Source organism: Gobio gobio, assembly GCF_949357685.1.
Source record: "Gobio gobio genome assembly, chromosome: 14".
In the NCBI taxonomy this organism is placed as follows: Eukaryota; Metazoa; Chordata; class Actinopteri; order Cypriniformes; family Gobionidae; genus Gobio; species Gobio gobio.
Genome location: NC_137107.1, coordinates 32,284,949 through 32,305,618, shown reverse-complemented (window position 1 = coordinate 32,305,618; position 20,670 = coordinate 32,284,949). Strand labels below are relative to the sequence as shown.

Below are 20,670 nucleotides of genomic sequence, written 5' to 3'. Positions count from 1 at the left end.
ACAGCAGGCGAAGCTGAATAATTTGTTTCTTACAATGACGCGTGAACCTCCCTTTAACTCTTTCCCCGCCAGCGTTTTGTAATGCTGCCTTCACGTGCCATCGGACATTTCGTACTTCCCACTCCCACGCCTGCCTTTACATGCACATGAACTTTAATGACATTCCATTTTTAATATGTAGGGTTTCTTAACCGTCACCGGCCCGCTGGCGGGACACCTGGCACTTTTTTTTTGACCGCCTTTTTTCGTATCATATATTTGAGTAATTATCATAAATTAGGTATCATTCGAAAGCTTACAAACTCAAAAATCATCCTGTGAAAACCATTTTGAAATTGCACGTTGTGTTACCATGGAAAGGTACTTTAAATTCTTCTAGTGGGCTCCTCCCCTAGTGGGCGGTGTCATGTTTCATATTACAACATATATTTTAAAGGGTTAGTTCACCCAAAAATGAAAATTCTGTCATTAATTACTTACCCTCATGTCGTTCGACACCCGTAAGACCTCCGTTCGTCTTCGGAACACAAATTAAGATATTTTAGTTGAAATCTGATGGCTCTGAAGGCCTCCATTGGCACAATGGCACGGTTCACTCTCAAGACCCTTAAAAGGTACTAAAGACGTCGTTACAAAGTCCATCTCACTACAGTGGTTCTAAAATTACTTTATGAATAGGCGAGAATAGTTTTTGTGCGCAAAAAAACCCCCTAAATAATGACTTATATAGTGATGACGATTTCAAAACACGGCCTCATGAAGCTTCGAAGCGTTATGAATCAGTGAGTCGAATCATGATTCGGATCGCGTGTCAAACCGCCAAACTGCTGAAATTTGGCGATCCAAACTGCTCAGTCGACTCACTGATTCATAACGCTTCGAAGCTTCATGAGGCCGTGTTTTGAAATCGTCATCACTATATAAGACGTTATTTAGGGTTTTTTTGCGCACAAAAACTATTCTCGCCGATTCATAAAGTTATTGTAGAACCACTGTAGTGAGATGGACTTTGTAACGACGTCTTTAGTACCTTTTAAGGGTCTTGAGAGTGAACCGTGCATTGTGCCAATGGAGGCCTTCAGAGCCATCAGATTTCAACTAAAATATCTTCATTTGTGTTCCGAAGACGAACGGAGGTCTTACGGGTGTCGAACGACATGAGGGTAAGTAATTAATGACAGAATTTTCATTTTTGGGTGAACTAACCCTTTAACTACGTTATAATCAAAATCTTTTCTAATCTTGACAAAACACATATCGTCGGAAAGGTCTGAATCTCAAGGTTCCATATTTGGTGACCGTTTTGTGATGGAAGTGACATTTGGACAGACATTTACAGGAAAATGCATCAAAAAAACAATCAATGTAATTTCAATGACACCCGGTGGCTATTTTTGGTATTGCGCCTAAACAAAATCTCATGGGAACTTCAATTTTTGTGATATTAACTTCAAATTTGGAACACAACTTGGTTAGACATATGGCTTTGATTTTATAGTAATTTTAGATTAAAACATTTTTGTAAAATAATTAGATAATTTGGATAGTGGATTTTCATGTGTATTCTCAAAAAGGGGGGTGACAGTTATTTATTTGTCTTTCTTAAATTTCTTTATTAGCTTTAATATTTAAATCGTTTAGTCCAAGTAGGAGGGGCCTGGCCTTCTTTGCTGTTTGTTTGTTTGCTGTATTTTGGGTCAGTTTATTGGCATAGCCAAGTAGTTTGTTTGTATATATTGAACGTTTGATTTAAAAAAATATATATTCTCAGACTTTCAATGAAAATAAATACCATTTGTACATCATTGGGATAGTTTCATTTTTTCACCTCTTGGAATAAACTGAACGTTTGGCTTTGTCCTGACTTCGTTTAATTTCTATGCTTCTGCTGCAGTTGCCACATTACAAAATAAATGTTGAAGCCATATACAATCTCAAGGTTTTTACATTAACAAGTACTACTGTGGCAACATGGTACAGTGTTGCTAACAGATTATACCATGGTACTGATTACTACACTGATACCCCAACATATTACTAAGAAAACAGTAGTACAAAGGTAATCTTTTTGTTAGTGAATAGCTTTAAGGTAATTAGAAAAAGAAAGCTACTTGGACGTGACAAGGTTCATGTTGACAGAGGGAGCTCTGTCAGTTGGTGAACAGATTTATTATGCTGGAACTGATAATGATGGGCAGAACAGAGATGTGAGATCACACACAGATGGTCACACATGCTTAGATCCAAGCCAGTATTTGAGAAAATGGTATGAACAGCTGTAACCATGGCATATGACCAGTCTGACTCTTTCACAGGCTAAATGAAAAATATTTACCTCAAAATCATGTCAGGTTCTTTCAATGTCATGGAAAAAGGCAAGTAACTTGGCTCCCCCTAGTGTCGATCATTAACACATACATCAGAGAACATACTGTTGGAGTGAGCAATGTCTTGCATCCCACTATAAACTATCAGTAGGCACCGCCTTTCACATCATTAAGACCAGAGGCTAGTCCGGGTATGAGACATCTATCCATCCATCCATGTATAAACATGCATGATTATTAATTGACACATGACTATCTTTCCATCCATCCATCCATCCATCCATCCAAACAACGAGGACACCACAAATAGGCAAAAAAGAATTATTTATTTCATGATAGAACTCAGTTTCCAAATAACTGACCATTCAAAAAAAATTTACACATAAAAAAAAAAAAAAAAAACCTTTTTTTCAGGATCCACGGACAGCAGTTGTAATATCTATGACCACATGCAATGGTTTTTTTGTCCACTACACAAACGGGTAATAAACCCCTAAGCCAGCACTACCTTGATATGAGTTGCACTCTTCCATCACTGCTGACAGCTGTACTCAAGCCTGGAGCGTGGCTAAAAACATGTCCGATGCTTTATTAGAGTCCAGCATCCCACCTCAATTTATGGGTTTGATTTCTGATGGCCGACAGCAAAAGGTTTTCTCCAAGGACTGTATGAGGGACACATCTATGCACTTACGGAGTTTACAGTATGTTCAATATCAGACTTTGAGGGACCGCTGATCATAGTGTCAAGGATTTTATACTTTTTTTTCTTTTCTTCCAGAGGTAAAAAGAAGGACATTGATTTTTTTTAAACTTTTTTTTTTTAATAGTATGACATTTGAATGTCCTGGTCTGCAGTGTGGTGTCCTGTGTTAAAAGGTCTCTGGACAGATAAAGTGCACTTGATGGCTGAGGTTCTTCAGCAGTGGGTCTCCTCGTCCACAACAACAGCAAAAAAGAAAATTCTGCCCTAACTCAGGGATTTCAATATGTAGGACTGTAGCACCAAGTGTCCAACAGTAAGGCAAGATACTGTAATGCGGCAGGCTGCAGACGAGAAACGTGGAATGGCCATACATATGTGCTTGTAGAAGGCGAAAAAAAAAAAAAAAACATCTCACAAAAACCTCTGGGTACTCATGAAAATCAGTGCACAGAACAGCATTACATTTTCCCTTTTCTGTCCAAACCTGGACCACTAAGAACATGGAAATAAATGCTAATCACAGATAACAGTGTTTAAGGAACCTCTTCCTGATACGCCATTGCACATTTGCCATCCTCTTGAAGGAAGAGGAAGACGTGAGGGTGGTTCTATCTTCCGTCTTATCCAAGCAAAGCAATTCCAGCCATGACCGAATGCTTTCGGTTAGCTGCCCCTTGTTCCAGTGAGATGATGAGCAGATCTGGCCATCTGCTCATTTCAGTCCAAGAAATGTTGAGTCTCTTTTATGGTCTTCTGGTTGAGCAGAGTCCAGCTGAATGGGCGGATAGGGTCGTGAGAGTGCACCACTACAGAACAGGGCAATAATGCTGCAGCTATAAAAACCAGACTCTGTTGGGAGTGAAGACATGTATGAAAAGGCACCATATTTCTGGACAGGGCAGATGTACGAATTTGTATGTGCAAGATGAGTCTGAATCCATCTCTTTACCGCCACATCTAAAGGCATTACCATTTACTAAGGCAAATTCTCTCTGTAAAGAAATGCAAAGTGCATCTTCTCTGCTCTTATATATTCTTTGCACTGCTGCTGTTGAACAAATGTTCAACACTGCATTCTAATCATAGATACATCTCTTTAATAAATTATATTTATATATATGTATATATATATTTATATGTCCCCACCCCCCATTATACCCCTGTAGCCGGCAGCGCACGTTACAGGTATTACTGTACAAACTTAAAGCCATGCTTGTCCTTTGGCCACTTCAAGTTCTGCTCTGTTCACAGATTCCTCCTCCCGACGCTGAGAACAAACAGACTCTGAGCAGTTTTCTTCACACAGATATTCCGAGAAAGGGAAAAAGCACATTCGTACATGATGAAAGGAGACAGAAGTACAAATATTCATTGTAAAATATGTTTCCAGCAAAAAGACTTCCACGAGGTGTTGCCATGGAAACCAAAGAGTCCTCTCAGAGGGCTGCGGATCAGTACGCAATCTGATTGGACGAATTGAGACCCCAAATTCTCACTGCACCCCCTCCTCATCGACGTACGTGGAGGGGAACCATCCAATCTGAATTGAAAACAGACATAATGTTTGACTATACAACCTGAGACTCGCACATTCAGACTAAATGTTCAAATTAAATCAAACAGTTAATTCAGGTCATCTAATGTGATTGGCCAATGCATTCCAACAGGATGTTTTACAAACAATACATTATTTTCTACTATAAAAGTTTCTATAAAAATGAACTAACTGGACAATTTTTAATTTGCACATAAAATTTGCTTCTTTATTACCCTGCCATTGGCCTCTCCTTTCCACCAGCCTTGGTCTCCACCAATCTTGCTGTAGATTTTGACGATGTCCCCTTCTCGCAGGGACAGCTCTCTCATGTCTCGAGCAGCAAAGTTGTATCGCGCCACAGCTGTGCTGACCACCCTGGGTGTGAATACTGGACAAGGCCAACAACATCCCCAAATTAGTGCATGTATAATGCTGAAGAACACCATTAAATGCTTATACAACAGATGAGTGGACACTTTCTGACACTGGTGAGTGAGACGTAAATGAATGAAAGCTAGTGACTACTGGTCAACTAACAGGGTATTTTTTTACAAGAATTGTATGAATGTCTGGAGCCCTAACAAGAGGATGTTGAAAACACAACCAGGGGAGGGATGTGGATGAGCGACTGAAATTGAAGAGGAATTGGGGGAGGCGGCACGGATGATGCAAGAGCATGAGTAAGAAGCGCAGTACCTGACCAGAAGGGAGCAGAGCTTTGAGAGGAGAAATTGAGGCCCTGAGGACTGAGGAAGGAGAAGTTGTAGGAAGCACAGGTGGCTGCTGAGACAGAATGGAGAGAGAGCGAGAAAGAGAGAGCGAGAGAGAGAGAGAGAGAGAGAGAGAGAGAAAGAGAGAGACAGAGAGAGAGAGACAGAGAGAGAGAGAGAGAGAGAGAGAGAGAGAGAGAGAGAGAGAGAGAGAGAGAGAGAGAGAGAGAGAGAAAGAAAGCGCAAATAAATAAATAAATAAGGAAGGCACAGCAAAGTTGCACAACACAAGGGTGAAGTTCAAGGGCAAGGTCACAGAGTCAGTAATGTGTTTGTATGCATGTGGAAAAAATATCTGTCTATCTGTCTATCTGTCTATCTGTCTATCTATCTATCTATCTATCTATCTATCTATCTATCTATCTATCTATCTATCTATCTATCTATCTGTCTATCTATCTATCTATCTATCTATCTATCTATCTATCTATCTATCTATCTATCTCATTGATCAAAAATGATAATAAAGACTTACATTGTTACAAACAAATCCTGAAAAAAATTGTTTCATGATCAACTGTTTTCAACATTGATAATGATATGAAAAGTTTCTTGAGCAACAAATCAGCATATCGGAATGATTTCTGACAGATTATGTGACACCGATGACTGGTGGAGGTATTAATTCATTGAAAAAAGAATGCTTGTTTGACAGTGCGTATTACAACATTTTAGCCAAACTTTTAAAACATTTATTCTCTCATAACTTAAACTAAACATTATTTGTAAAATTATGTTGAACAATAAGCATAATGCCTATTTATGAATATATTATGGCCTACTGTATAATATTTAATACACAAATTTCTAGGGCCTATAAATTCTCAATATGACCAAAACTTTGCTGAAAAAACTGATAAACTTTGTTGTACACAATCTACATTCATGTGTTCTGTCCTCTGATTGGCAGTTTTAATCAAGTAAAGTCTTTTTTGCTTAGAAATCTTTAATGAATAAATATTTAAATATTTAAAAAACACAACAAACACTCTTTCAACATGAAACCAAGAAATGAGCCCTACACTTTCCCTGCCTGTCTCAAATGTCCCCCAGGATACGTTGCCCATTTTAGGGTTAAATAAGTAAATTGTAATAATATTTCACAATATTACTGTTTTTTAATTAAATAAATGCAGCCTTTATTAGCAAAAATACTTTGTAAATAAATTGCGATGACCCTAAACTTTTGAACATTCACTGTACATTCGATGTATGGAGAATAACACAGTAAACATTCTCTATCCTTTTTTGTTCCATGGAAGAAAGTCATAGTCTTTTGAAACTAAATGAGGGTGAGTGAATAAACAAAATGTAAATTTTTGGGTGAATGACTCCTTTAAAGGGGGGGGGAAACACTCAGTTTCAGTCAGTCTCATGTCAATCTTGAGTACCTATAGAGTAGCATTGCATCCTGCATATCTCCGAAAAGTCTTTATTTTTATTATAATTATAAAAGAAAGATGCGCTGTTCCGAGTCTTTCCGGAAAAAGCCGTGCGGCTGGGGGCGTATCGTGTGGGCGGAGCTAAAGAATGTCGAGCGTGCGCCGCTGTTACTGTGTTGAGTGCGTCTGAAAGCTGCGTCATCCCTAAAAGCAGGGAAAAACTTTATTCAAAATAAAAAATGGCTTTTAATCAGATACAGCCATACATCTATGATCCGGAATCAGACCCAGAGGCTGCAGTTGAACAGGAGCAGCAGCAAAAACGGCTAGAGCAGGACGTCAACTATGTGGTATAAGTTACACTAACTATATAATATGTTTATGTTATTTAGAACACCATGTCAAGCGCGAGTGTTACAATGTGTGTGTGTGTGTGTGTGTGTATGTGTGTGTTTACGCGTGGTTTGTGTAGACATGATTTGTAGTAAGCGGACTGGTTTTGCGCGTCAGGCTAGTGTTTACATAGAAAGACATGGAATAGTAGCGCATTTGAATGAAGAAGCGCGCTTATTTAGTTCAACATATTTCCCCATTCTTTGTGTATTGTTGTTTGGAGTGCTTTTACAATACACACACATACACATATAGTGGCCAGCTAAACAAATGTACACACACTATACATCGCATGCTCCATTGATCAATACGTGATCATGTTTGGGCTACTTGATGGGCATAGGCAAAAACAGACATTTGAAGCAGTCAAACCTGCGGTTCCAACGTTGGGACCTTTATCGTTGGGACCGCTCCATCCTTCAGTATTAGGCGATCTGAAAATCCGGCGTCGAACTGGGCCTTGTTTATAAAACAATCGGCACCGAAATGCAGGGAACAGACATAAATATTTGCGCAACTCAGTTGTTGATCCGGAAAAGCAAATTCCATCTGTACGAGCCAGCGCTTTGATGGGCGTAGCCTATTGCTTTCACGCGCTCTCTCTCTCTCTCGCGCGCGCTCTTCCGGTAGAATTGTCCGTACGGCCCATACAAGGAAATTCCGCCCTGTTGACGTCAAGCGGACCCATGATCGAAAAAAACTTTCCGAAACTTATGACTAACAGGAAGTACTAATTTTGGCAAAGAAATACTCCCATCAAACGTCCACCTTAGCTTATGAAACTGTGTCCATGTTTAGCATGGGAATCCAAGTCTTTAACAGTGCAAAAAGATCAGTATGCATGAAACGGCATTTCACCCCCCCTTTAAGCAGCTCTTGTGTTGGATATGGAGTTCTTTAAGCCTTCCACATTCTCAGAAAACGGGCACTGTCTGAATACCAGTGAATACCAGTTAAGCTTGGCTGGAAGGTGAACAAAGGCGCATCATTTACAATACATCTAATGAAGCATCTGTTTATTAGAACCTATTCAGCTCAGCCAGAGTGGGTGGCTCCTTAACAACCAAGCCTAAGATGACTGACAGTTGAAATACCAGGAGGCGGAGCATACAGAATGTGAGGGCGGGACCAGCTGGCAGGGTTTGTTTGTTCAGACTTCCAGAGTGTGTCCAAAGATTGTGGAAGGCTGCTGGCCAGACTGGAGGGGGCTCAATAATAAATGTGTGCCAAAAAAAAGCAAAAAAGCAAAAATAAAAAAGGAAGAGAAGAAGGGAGCAGAAGAAATAAAAAAAAAAAGATAGAGAATTATGGTGGTGAATGTTTACCTGGTGAGCGGGTATTGGTGCGAGAGCTTGAGCGTTCCCGGGATTTGTAAGGGTACCGTAATGTTGTGTCCAACAGCTTAAAGCTCTCTTTCAGTGAATGACTCTGATAATACTCCACAAGCTCCTGTAACAAAGAAACATATCTAAAGTTACTTACAGAAATGTCATGTACCAGATAAGAAACTAGAACTGCATTTCCAGAAGAAATACCAGTACTTCCAATGTAAAAAAAATGTTACAAGATTTTGGTAGGCTTAGTTTAGGCTTTTGGTGCAACATCGTCACACATCTTGTTTTTTGGCAGCTGTGCAACATATGGCTATAGACTAAGAAAGAAAGAAGACCAATCACAATCTATACACTATTTCACTAGCATTCAAAAGTTTGAGGTCAGTAGTATTTTTTAAATGTTTTTGAAAGAAGTCTCTTATGCTCACCAAGGCTGCATTTATTTAAAAATAAATTTAGTCTTTTTTTTTAAAAATCAAATTAATGTATACATGCTGAATTAAATAATTTTCTTCTTTTTAAACTAAATCTTGACCCTTAAACGCTTGAACGTTAGTGTGTATATGTATAGAGACTAAAAGAAAATATCTACAAAGTGAAACCTGGAATGAAATCTATATGTTAAGTCCTTCGAGTGAATTAATTGTGTAAAACTGCAGAAAACGTTTTTCAATGAAGTCTTCACCCTACAAGCATAGTAAAACTGTGAGACATTTCTCTTACCAGAAGGCTTTCAAACTTCTTTGCCTCTGTGATGTGAATCCAGTTGTCTTTCTCAATAACTTTAATATGCTTTACTTCATCATTAAACCTATTAAAAGGAGAGAAATATTTCTATCATTCATGAAACTCACAGAACGCTTCTCACAGAAAAATATTGCCTTTTATACTATATATGGAAGGCATATAGCAACAATAGCTATAGCAGTGTTTCCACCGCAGGAAATTTCCCCAGGAACTAGGGACTTTGGGGTGGTACTCAGTGTGTTTCGACTGCAAAAGCCGGGATCTAATTGTTCTGGGTGAAAATTTCCCCCTCAAAACGGCCCTGCTTGTGAGGTAGAACTTTTTCAAAGTTCAGGTACTTTCAGGGGTGGGCGCTGAACATGCTGATTGGTTGAGTTCACGCAGCCTTTTATTTCAACCTAAAAGTGCTGCGGTGCGTGCAGGAAGAGTTGTTTGCAACAATGGAGTTTAAAAATACGACCGATGGACCAACGACGAGGTTCAGGCTTTATTAAGTGTATTTGCGGAGGACGAAATCCATTGGGAACTGGAAAGTCGCAGGCAGTCCTACGTCACCGGACTAAACTTCATGGTACTTTAGACAGCGATGGAAAAGCAGACAGTATCGGCGGAAACGGTGCTAATGTTTCCAGTTGCAAATATAACTTGTGTGCAAAATTGGAATATCGTATTAAACATTTGGGAATAAATCACTGTTTCCATCCCATGTGTTCAAGAGAACAAACTCACTTCCCAATCACTTCCTGGAAAATTGGTGCAAAATATCTGAAATAAAAATGGAAGCTCCTGCAATCGGGGAATCCACAGTGGCTCTTTTTTCCTACATCATAAATGACGAAACACAATAAACGCTGTCATGTTATCTGCCGTTTGGATTCCTGGTGTTTGGACATGCAATCATGAGAGACGCTTCTCGGAGGGAATTAAACCTAATAAATGTTTATGACAGACTTAGGCTCAGACTCATCCAACCAACATTAAAGATGATGTACAATGAAATTGGTCCACTGGTTAGTCCAGTTTTCTAATCACATCCACTGTTGAGGCAAAGTCACATGAGTTTTTTGTTTGTTTATTTGGTAAATGTGTTTTATTGTAGTTTTTATGCAATGTAGTCTTCTTATTGGATAAAAAAATGATCCACCTCAATTGAGAGCACAAGTTTTTCATGCTCATTTTTAGAATTGATGTGCATCTTGACGTTTCCATCCAGCGTTTTTTAATGCAATATCCCAAAATGTGCATAAAAATAGGTGTATGAAAACAGCTAATGACAGACAAAATACTAAAAGAAGATGGACAGATTGTTCTATTCTGGACATGAATACATGTAACACCCACTTGATGCTGATTGCGAATCTCTCAGCCTCTGCTGTTCTCTCTCGGATCAAATAGGTGCCACTGCTGTGAGACTTGAGCAGGTTGTCGGCCTGCTGCCGCTCCATGTTTCCTGCAAACCTGAAACCCATAGGGAAAACACTTCTCATTCACAAGCCTGTTCAATACCCAGTACATCATTAAAGCAGCTCTCACAGAGGTCGTTACCTCATTAAAACACAATAAAGACAACATGCCTCACAATTAGCCTAAAGCTAATCAATCATCATCAATGATTCTAGTTATGAAATATACAATTCCATGCAAATTTCACTGGATCAAAGAACAGTAGCATAGCTGCAAAGATGTATACTGTAATTATATTATTATTATTAATTTAATATATAGTATTAGACTGTGAACAGTGTATTATAAACAAACAAAAAAATATTGTAGTATCTTGGTATTGTAAAGAGTAAAAATGGAAAAATCAATGTGTTCTCAAACAGGATGAAATACCAGGGATAAACGTAGTAATCTGTTTCTCTGGAGGACTGACGGCTGGAAAATGACTGGAAAGGCTGTAGAGAGGAAAACCATCAAAACATTAGAAGAGACCATGGTTTCTTTTCTAATAGTATAGAATAGAACATTGTTAAAATGATTTGATTTTGCTTTTATCAACCTGTACCTTAGGGTCTAGACATGGTTTCACACTGGAACTGGGGAAGAAGCCAGTCTTTTGGGTTTGGATGAGCTTGCCCTTAGAGAAAAATTCAACGATTGACAGGTAAATATGAATGAATTAAGGGCTGTAAGCCCCCCAAAACAAGCAGGTTATAGAACTTAAACTGTATTAAGTATGACCAGGGTCCAAAATTAATGCCATTGGTGTATGAACTGAATTTTTTTTTACTGGCCATAAATACACATGGTCAGGACACCTGACCATTCCACCAACAGGGACTGTAATGACACCGCATTTTAAATACATAGAGTTGGTCACCCTCTTTGCAGCTACAACAGCTTCCACTCTTCTGGGAAGGGTTTGCACAAGATTTTGGAGTGTTTTATGGGGGGGAATGTTTGCCAATTCATCCAGCAGAGCATTTGTGACATTAGACAATGGTGTCAGGCAACAAACTCATCCAACCATGTCTTTATGGACCTTGTTTTGTGCACTGAGCCTTCCCCAAAAGTTGAAAGCACAGCCCTCCTTCACCAAACTTTACAATGGACACAATGCAGTCAGACAGGTAACATTCTCCAGGCCAAACCCAGACTCGCCCATCAGACTGCCAAACAGAGAAGCACGATTTACACCATTCCATCTGACGCATGACATTGCACTTGGCGATATGAGGCTTGCATGCAGCTGCTTGGCTACTGAAATCCATTCTATGATGCACAATGAGCACGGTGACCCCGCTCTGAGACTCTACGCAGTCTTCCGCTTCATGACCGAGTTGCTGCTGTTCCTAAACGCTTCCACTTTTCAATAATGCCACTAACAGTATGACCATTTTTTCACAAATGTATGTAAATGCAGACTGCAAGGCTAGGTGCTTGATATTATACCCCTTGGCCCCTAACACCTGTCTCACCTGTGACCTAACAGGTCACTTAAATTGTATTTCTGATTCGGTCGTAGAAAGGGACTTTTTTGTGCTTGCACCATTTAAAACAATGCTATCATTGGGCCAACTGACCTAAAGCTATTTTTACTACTATTTGGCAACTAGAAAAATTATAAAATCTGAACCATAAAACCAAAAATTTAGAATATCATACCTCCCACCATGATGTGTCTGGATCTCCCTTCAGGAGCTCAATGACTTCTCCTGTCTGAAAGCAGAGTGGCATCTTGCCTGGCGGTGCAGGGGTACCATGGTAATTTCTGATGGCCACCATCTTTGGACCTTAAAAACACATTGAAAAGAAATTCTTATCAGAACTGCAAGAAAAAAGGACCCTTATAATTTATATTCTTAGAACACACCCATACTATTTTTTTATTGCATGCATGTACTATACACTAGATGTCAGCAGAGAGCTGAAATATAATTTATTTTAGAGCACGTGTGCTGAATGTGGTGCATTTCAGTTTAAGAGCCTGAAGCTGTGCGCAGTCTCTAAATTTTTCATATTGACATAACTGCATTAGTATCTCAGAAGACAGATAAAAATCACATTTTACTTATATTTTTACCTGATTGTGGAAGCCCCGGCTCCTGTAATAGACAGAAGGGAATATATGATTTAATGAACTTCAAAGTGTAACATAGTTTTTATATAAGCATATTAGGCATCTCTCAAGTGTTTCAAAATTGAGGACAAACTTTAAGATTAAATAAAGTAGTGAAGTTTGGTAAAAGTCGTGAGAGAGGATGATTAATTCATTAGACATTAGTGTGGAGTAATCTGAGAGATGGAAGTTTATTAGTTCAAGCCACTAAAAACTCACCGAATCATGGGGACCTGAAATAATAATGAGAGAGAGAGAGAGAGAGAGAGAGAGAGAGAGAGAGAGAGAGAGAGAGAGAGAGAGAGAGCGCATGGTCAGTGGTCGGTTCTCTTTAATTAGGGCAGATGTAATGTATATGTGGTTCTTTAAGAAGCAGCTTTCTGTGAGAGCCTCACTTATTTTGCAGATGGTAATGACCTCCAGACACTCCTTATGGGCGCCGGTCCCACAGTGTGGACAGTAGTATCCCTGATAGAAAATACCCCTAAAGAAAGAATGATAGAATAAAAGTGAGAGACATATACCGATGCTTAAGTTTTAAGATCTAAAAGCAGCTAGTGTAGTGTAGAGAAATGTCAGTATAAAACAATAATATGTCATTTTCTTGAGGTTCTGCTGAAGTTCAAACTCATCCAAACACAACAACTAGATTTAATTTTGATTTTGAGTCATGCTCACCCATACATAAGTTAGAACCATGTTGCTAGGATGTTGTGAGTAGTTGCCAAGGCATTGCTAAGCAATTGCTAAGTTGTTCTGGGTGGTTGTTAGGTTGTTGCTTACTGGCCCAAGTCAAAAGAGCCCACCACCAAGTCTCTATATTAAGACAGGCAGCAAATATTATTAGCATAACTGATTAAAAACCACTTTGTTTTTGTCCACATGAGAAACAATTATTGTCCAAATAGGGCTTTAGTCCACACTGACCAAAGCCCTATTTGGACAGGACTAATTTTCACGGAAGATGTTAGACAAATTCACGTTTCCTAAAGCCCTATTCCAACGGTAATTGTTTCTCATGTAGACGTCTCTAATAATACTTTTGCATGGCACCTCAGTGATAAAACGCATGCATTTTGATGTCGATTTATTCATGGTGAAGGAGCAAGTTTTGTGATCCTACGAACACACTGCTCACATGGTCAGTTGCATGGTTGTCTGTTGTAAATAAAATGTCATATGCTTTGAATGGTAATAATACATTTATATTTCATTTAATGATAGTTAAATAATATCCTAATTATTATTTGATTATCTAAATCTCCTGTTTAAAAATAGGAAGATAGACATGCTACAGTTGAAATGGTTTACTGTCTTGCATTTTATCTCAAATTGATGCATGTAATTTTAAAAAAGTAGAAATGCATTAATGCAGCCTCTTATTTACATGAGGTAAACATATTTTTATATTTATATTTTTAATGTATATCATATTTTACACAATTTTCTACCACAATAATGGTCCATTTCAAAATGTGTATGTGCTTTTCTTCTCTTTCTTCTTTTTGTTCTTAACAGCTTCCACTCTGAGGCGGAGCGGCGATTAAATATTGTTCTTGTAAATGCTTTCCAGGATTTCGGTAATGAAAGTGTACATCTTTAAAATGCATGCAAATTACAGTGAAGAGCAACAGATATCGTACGGTGCTCCACGGTGTCCAAAAAAGATTCAAACTGTGAATTTTGAATTGATCTCTTCTTGTAAAGTCAGAGATGTGGATTCAGACAGCAATTAAATTACCACACAACCATGGTGTTTGTCAAAAAAAAAAAAAAAAACAGTTTGTAACTCGACTGGGGATTTTTACGCAGGTGGTGGGAGAAAAACACTGACATTCTGGAATTGGACGGCAATAAAATCACAGACAAGCCCCTTTAAATGTTGAAAATACCTTACGACCCCATGAAAAACAATTACCGCCTGAATAGGACTGAGGTGTACTTTGTGATTTTAATCCTATCCAAATCTGCCATGTCTGTGTTTTTCTCACACAACCACTGTAAAAATTCCATAGCAAATTCAAAGGTCCTCTGAGGAATCTAATACCATCTGAACGCGAATGTATGTGATGGCTGGTATTGTATTATCCTAACATTCCTCCTAGTGTTTTTTGACCTACATGAGTTTGCAGTCTTTTGCATGCTTTCATTTAATTTCAATATGCATGGTATCCAACGAAAACATTTAATAAATAAATAGATCCAAATCGTAGAAACTGCTAAGACTGCCAACTTTAAGATCAGTGTCAGAAGCTGTGGCTCATCTGTAAGGGCAGGTGGGGCAGTGTCACATCAAAATATTCTTACAAAACATAGAATCAATAATAAATTGCAAATGTGTTCAGCATTCTGCAACAAATATTTTTTTGTTCAGACTATTTTAAGTCGTAAAGGGAGCAGGATATACAAAAATTTTAACATATGGCTTCGGCACTCGGCAGGAATGTATTGTGATTCTAAGTGATACTCTACAGCGCCCCACAATTTTCCCAATGTAAATATGTGGTAAAAAAGGGAACTGCAGCATGCTATAATTGAGAGCTATTGGGACAGATTTCAGACGGCCCGCTTATTTTCATGTTACCGTACATAAACCTTGCTCCAAAACAAGATGATATCAATCCAATTCAGCTATGTGTATATTAAGCCCTATTTGGACGGTAATTGTTTCTCATGGGGTCGTAAGGTATTTTCATCATTTTACTGCCATCCGAATCCAGAATGTCAGGGTCTTTCTCCCACCACCCATGTAAAAATCCCCAGCCGAATTACCTATTATTTTTTGACAAACACCAAGGTTGTGTGGTACTTGAATTGCCATCCGAATTCCCATCTCTGAGTTTTCATGAAGAGATCACTTCAAAATTCATTGTTTATATCCTTTTTGACCACTGCGGAGCACCTTCTTCGCTGTAATTGGCATTTTAAAGATTTAGCCCACACTTTTATTACTGAAATGTTGGAAAGTATTTACAAGAACAATCTTTCATCACCGCTCAAAAGAGAAAGAGAAGAAAAGCCTGTAAACATTTGAAATGGGCCTACCTAAATTTACAGCCAAGAGAATAAGGTAAGACACTTCTCATTTCTCAGCTCACTTGTGTGTTTTTTTTTTTATAAACATCAACTTCTATAAGCTTATGTGGTTTATTTAATTAGGGTTTTTACAATTCAAATTATATCAATAAATAGTTCATTAAAAGACATAAGCGTCATACATAATGCACACAAATACAGCAAGTGGCAAACACACTCCCACCACTGTAATAAACACATTAAAAATCACAGACATCAGGTGATAAGAACTGTAATTCAAACGTTGTTTAGAAAACAAGTCCCGTCCGAATAGGGCTTAAGTTGTTTTCTGAGAAAGTACTTTGGCTCTGTACTGACGCTTATATAATTGCTGTAGCAAACAATGTAGATATACCAGATATTTACGACACTGTCTGAAACAGATATATCACTTGATAGTGCAGACAGTAAGTCTTACAGTAAATAACATATTTGAAAACCAAATGTGTCTATAGTATCTAAAGTCTATGATGTTCTGGTGCCTACTTTAATGCAATTCTATGCTATTTTGCAATTTTATCGTAGGGCCAAAGTCACAAATTTGATTGCTTGTGATTCAACAAGCTGCAAAATTTGAGATATTGTTAATGTCTGTAGCGCAAACAGTGCGCCACAAAATACACACACTGAAATGTAATACTTAAAAGTTTGTTCGAATTCTAGGTATGAGCATTGTACTAGTGATGCTTGGCTTTGGAAGCCAACTTATGCATTAATACATCCCCAACAATCACCCAATGTGACTCCATGTCGGTACAACTAAGCGGCAACATTCAACATCCAAACAAATCCCAGGCCAGTTTGCACACAGATTGAAACATGGAGCCGATATAATTAGCAGCCAATGTACACACTGACCTGCGCTGCAGGGCGGGAAATTTAGGTCAGCGCAGTATGATTTCACACGAGTCAATACAGCCAATCAGTGAAGCAGCTCATGTAATTGAGGTCAGACCAGTAGCCTAGTAACATGGGTCGAAGCCCATCTCAGTCCACTGTGATTCAGCGAGAAGTGGCGGTTGTGTGCACGAGCCCTCACCTCAGCAGCATTTTACAGGCTCTGCAGTTGGTGTTCTTTTCAAACGTGTGCATTTGGAAGTTGTGCTGGTTGGCAGTGGCTCTTTCGGGTTTGATGTTTGACCTGTGTGGATGAATAATGTGATACGGTGATCAAATAGCAAAATACTGTGTCATTTCTGGTGCAGTTCTAACGTACATGGCCATCTCAAACTGCTCCATCCACTTGCGCTTGGTGTCTTCTGTCTTGCAGAAGAACTGGAAGCCCTGTTTCCCCTGCAGATGGATCAGGTAGAAGCCATAGGACCACTATGGGTGGAAAGAAGATGGTTGATGGAGGGAGGATAGATGGTGGAGAGAGATTGCAGCATTGGATTTAAAAAGTTTTCGGGTTTTTCACATATCCATCTGAACTTTTTTCTTAATCGAGTCATTTTAATTGTCTATGTACAGGTGACTTTGGCTGTTCCATTGAATCTCATGCAATAAACAGCACTTTATTAAAGGCCCCATGAATTTGCTTAATGTTTTCTTTCTGTATTGATGAGTTTCCTATTGAAACAGGATGTTTGGGCTGGACATTTTTGCTTGTCCCTTTTTTTAATGAAAATAGCCAAAAGCCTTTAGCTACATCAACAAAACCTACACCAAAATGTATTTAAAATACATTTATTTCATACTAAGTATATTACAAAATCCATTAACATATTTACTGACATTCTCTTGACACTTACTGACATAAATATTATAATTCAACTTTTTTTTGGAGTACTTCTTTATTACACAATGCAAATTTCTTTATATTAAGCCTAAAATGTGTTTTAGTTAATAGTTAACATCACTATTTGTAAGAATAGTATAATCATTGTATAATATCAAATATATAATATCGTAAGAATAGTATAATCATTGTGTAATGTTTTTAAATGCAAGATATTTAAAGTGTACCTGAAGTATACTTGCAATAGTTCCACTTTTGCACAATCAAATATATGAGTATATGTTTAGTGGGACCTCAGCAATTAGTTGTTCCAATTTAGCAGACTTTAAGTATACCAATTTAGTATACTAAAAGTACATTTGCAGGGTATTTATATAAAGTACATAAACATGTAAATGTATTTGCAACATACTTAGCTTAAAATAATTGTATTTCAAATACATTTTAGTATATTTATTTTTCACTAGGGTAGTCTGTAGCATTAGTGGGACCCACATTCTCATTCTACAATTTCTCTGGATAAAAATCTTTGTAGTGCAGGGTGTCATCAGTTATTTTAAATGCAATATCACACGAGTGATGTTTTTGACCTGAATAGCATGAGTGCAAATGTCATTTTCATAAATAATCAGTTTAATAAATAAGAAGTTAATATTTTAGACACAATATTGTCTGCTTTTGCTCAATTTTGCTAACTAAAATACCTATAAAGCCAGAGCAGAACTGCTGTGCATCTCCGAGCAACACACAGAAGCGTTTAATATTTCTGGATGAATCCACATTTTGAGCGAATCAATCGGGTGAACCACTGATTCAATGGCCCATTCATAATGAGAGCCATTTACTTAATTCCTGAATGAACAAATCGAATGAATGAATGACTCAGTATCTTACTCATTCAGACATTTACCAGCAGCTATTCACAATTTTAGTTTCTTATTTAGAGTATAATTTCTTTAAACAAAACTAAAAAAATAATTTATTATATTAATAAAAAAAAATATTAAAGGTGTGGATTACCCAAGAAAAATTCTGTTATCATTCACTCATCCTCATGGCCGTTGAAGCCTAAAATTTTATGTGTGATAAATTCAATGTTGAATAAAATTTTTTTCTAAAGCTACTTTTTGTATTGTCTATTTGATGCTTTTCCCATTTAACACAATAATGACTTTATCTTTTGGGGGTAATTTCTCAGCAAAATTTTCGCCACATCGTGTAGTTAATTAGGTAAAAAAAGTAATCGCTTGACAGCCCTAATTTTAATATATTTTAAAATGTATTTTGGCAAAGCAGAATTTTCAGCAGCCATTACTCCAGTTCATGTCTATAAACCCAGAGCAGAGCATAAATAAACTAGAGCTAATAAATTAGCTATAAAGCTAATAGATGTGGACTAATTTTGACTTCATGGGGTCTTTTAGATGCTGTGTCAAGTAAAAAAAAAAAGAGCTTGAACTTTGAAAAATGCATTTCAATGGATTCTGCAGCACATCTTTGGCAACATCTTAATCAAATTGATTTGTAAAAACAGCTGATTCAATTCAGGCAGCTTAAAGCTGCTGTGGATCTCTTGAGATGACAGGAAACAGATCACAACATCACAGAAGTGAAAGGCACAATCACAGCACCTCAATGCATAGAGAACATGAGCATTCAGCTTACCATTTTCCCACTCGACTGGTGGGCATGCAAAGAGATTGAAGGCGGAGATAGAACAGGAGAGAAAGAGAGAGACACCGTGTTACACATGCATTTTCACATACGTGCAAAAATTCCTGATTGTTAGATTCATGGAGAATGCATCGGCTTCTCTGCATGTACACACAAGCTAGCTAGAGCAGTGAAGAGGGCAGTGCATCATCTCTGATTGGTTGAAATTATGAGCATCATGCTTTAACACTCAAGGACAATTGTATAATGAACGCAATCCATCTGTGCTATTCACCAAGCAAACGATCAGAACATCCCATTTGCCTTTGCAAGATTAAAACACAATATATAAAGATCACTGCAGTAATCAATTTGAAAGAAGCAGTAAAATCCGGTATATTTATTCTGAAACAGGCCCGATGGCTGGCGCATCAAAGGCCTCTCACCTTTTTCATGTCACGGTTATTCATGGGGTCATCGGACATCTTGTAAAAGTGAAGTTCGATGGTCTCTTTTAACTCATAGTTATAGCCTTTTCTCTTGCAAACAATCACAACTTTATCAAATAGGAAGATGTATCTAGGTACAGAAAACAGAAAAAAATCTGTTTTGTAGCAGAATAGGTCAAGGACCATTTTTTCTGGTTGCATATGAAAACATGACGTGAAACAGGAAGGTGCTGTCGTACCTGTCTTGTTTGGTCCGGTTAACTATAGAGCACACTTTAAGCTCTCCGTCTATCTTTGGCCTACCATACTCCTCTAGCTTCACCTGCTGTGAATCACACACACAGACATGCACACACACAGTTAATACATTTATATTGACATAAAGGCTTGAGGAATTTCAAACATTACTTTGTGACACATCCAAGCGTCACTTGTTCCTGTATGCAATCTGGAATATTACAGGTTAAATAAAAGTTAACGGCAAATTAATTCAATATCTTATTCAGTATCAGATGGAATTGAAAAAAATAATGACAGATTTCTCGAAATACTGTCTGTCTGCCAAACGGATAGTTCTACGGATAGTCCTAAAAACTTTTAATTTTGGTTTAGAAGAATTCTGCATGTCAGTTTTGTTTACATATAATTTTTTTGTGAATCAGTCACTGATGAATGTAAAACATTTCTATCTGTCTGTTTCAACTGGAACGACAGTGCTTGTTCTTTCCATCTGTGTACGTTTTCAAAATAAGTTTAATGAAAAAAAATCAAGAGTATTAACAAGATTATCTTAAAAACTTACTACAGTAATGCTACAGTTGCTGCTATATTAGGAGCTATTAAAGGCATGGCAAAGCCCACAGTAAATGTCTTTTGTCCGTAAGTAGCATGCCTCATTGGCTTATTGATGTTTAGCTGCAGGCGTCATCTGCAGCACAGACCCTCACATAAATAAACCAGAGCTGATACGCTAACTCCTACATTAGCTACTGGGAGA

The 20,670-nt window shown here is 37.9% G+C and overlaps 1 protein-coding gene across 1 annotated transcript in view; it reads right to left on the bottom strand.

Annotated features, from left to right (window-relative positions):
* Nucleotides 1-4,382: 4,382 nt before the first annotated feature.
* vav2 (vav 2 guanine nucleotide exchange factor) overlaps nt 4,383-20,670 on the bottom strand; it is a 208,909-nt gene continuing 192,621 nt past the window's right edge. The window contains exons 14-29 of the mRNA XM_079836018.1: nt 19,913-19,998; nt 19,671-19,803; nt 19,237-19,251; nt 17,050-17,159; nt 16,873-16,974; nt 13,154-13,242; nt 12,978-12,991; nt 12,723-12,744; nt 12,305-12,432; nt 11,205-11,276; nt 11,033-11,094; nt 10,538-10,654; nt 9,173-9,260; nt 8,441-8,564; nt 4,804-4,958; nt 4,383-4,573 (exon numbers count right to left, since the gene is read on the bottom strand). Coding sequence (XP_079692144.1) covers nt 4,526-4,573; nt 4,804-4,958; nt 8,441-8,564; nt 9,173-9,260; nt 10,538-10,654; nt 11,033-11,094; nt 11,205-11,276; nt 12,305-12,432; nt 12,723-12,744; nt 12,978-12,991; nt 13,154-13,242; nt 16,873-16,974; nt 17,050-17,159; nt 19,237-19,251; nt 19,671-19,803; nt 19,913-19,998 — 1,365 coding nt within the window. The 3' untranslated portion in view covers nt 4,383-4,525. The remainder of the gene's footprint in view (nt 4,574-4,803; nt 4,959-8,440; nt 8,565-9,172; nt 9,261-10,537; nt 10,655-11,032; nt 11,095-11,204; nt 11,277-12,304; nt 12,433-12,722; nt 12,745-12,977; nt 12,992-13,153; nt 13,243-16,872; nt 16,975-17,049; nt 17,160-19,236; nt 19,252-19,670; nt 19,804-19,912; nt 19,999-20,670) is intronic.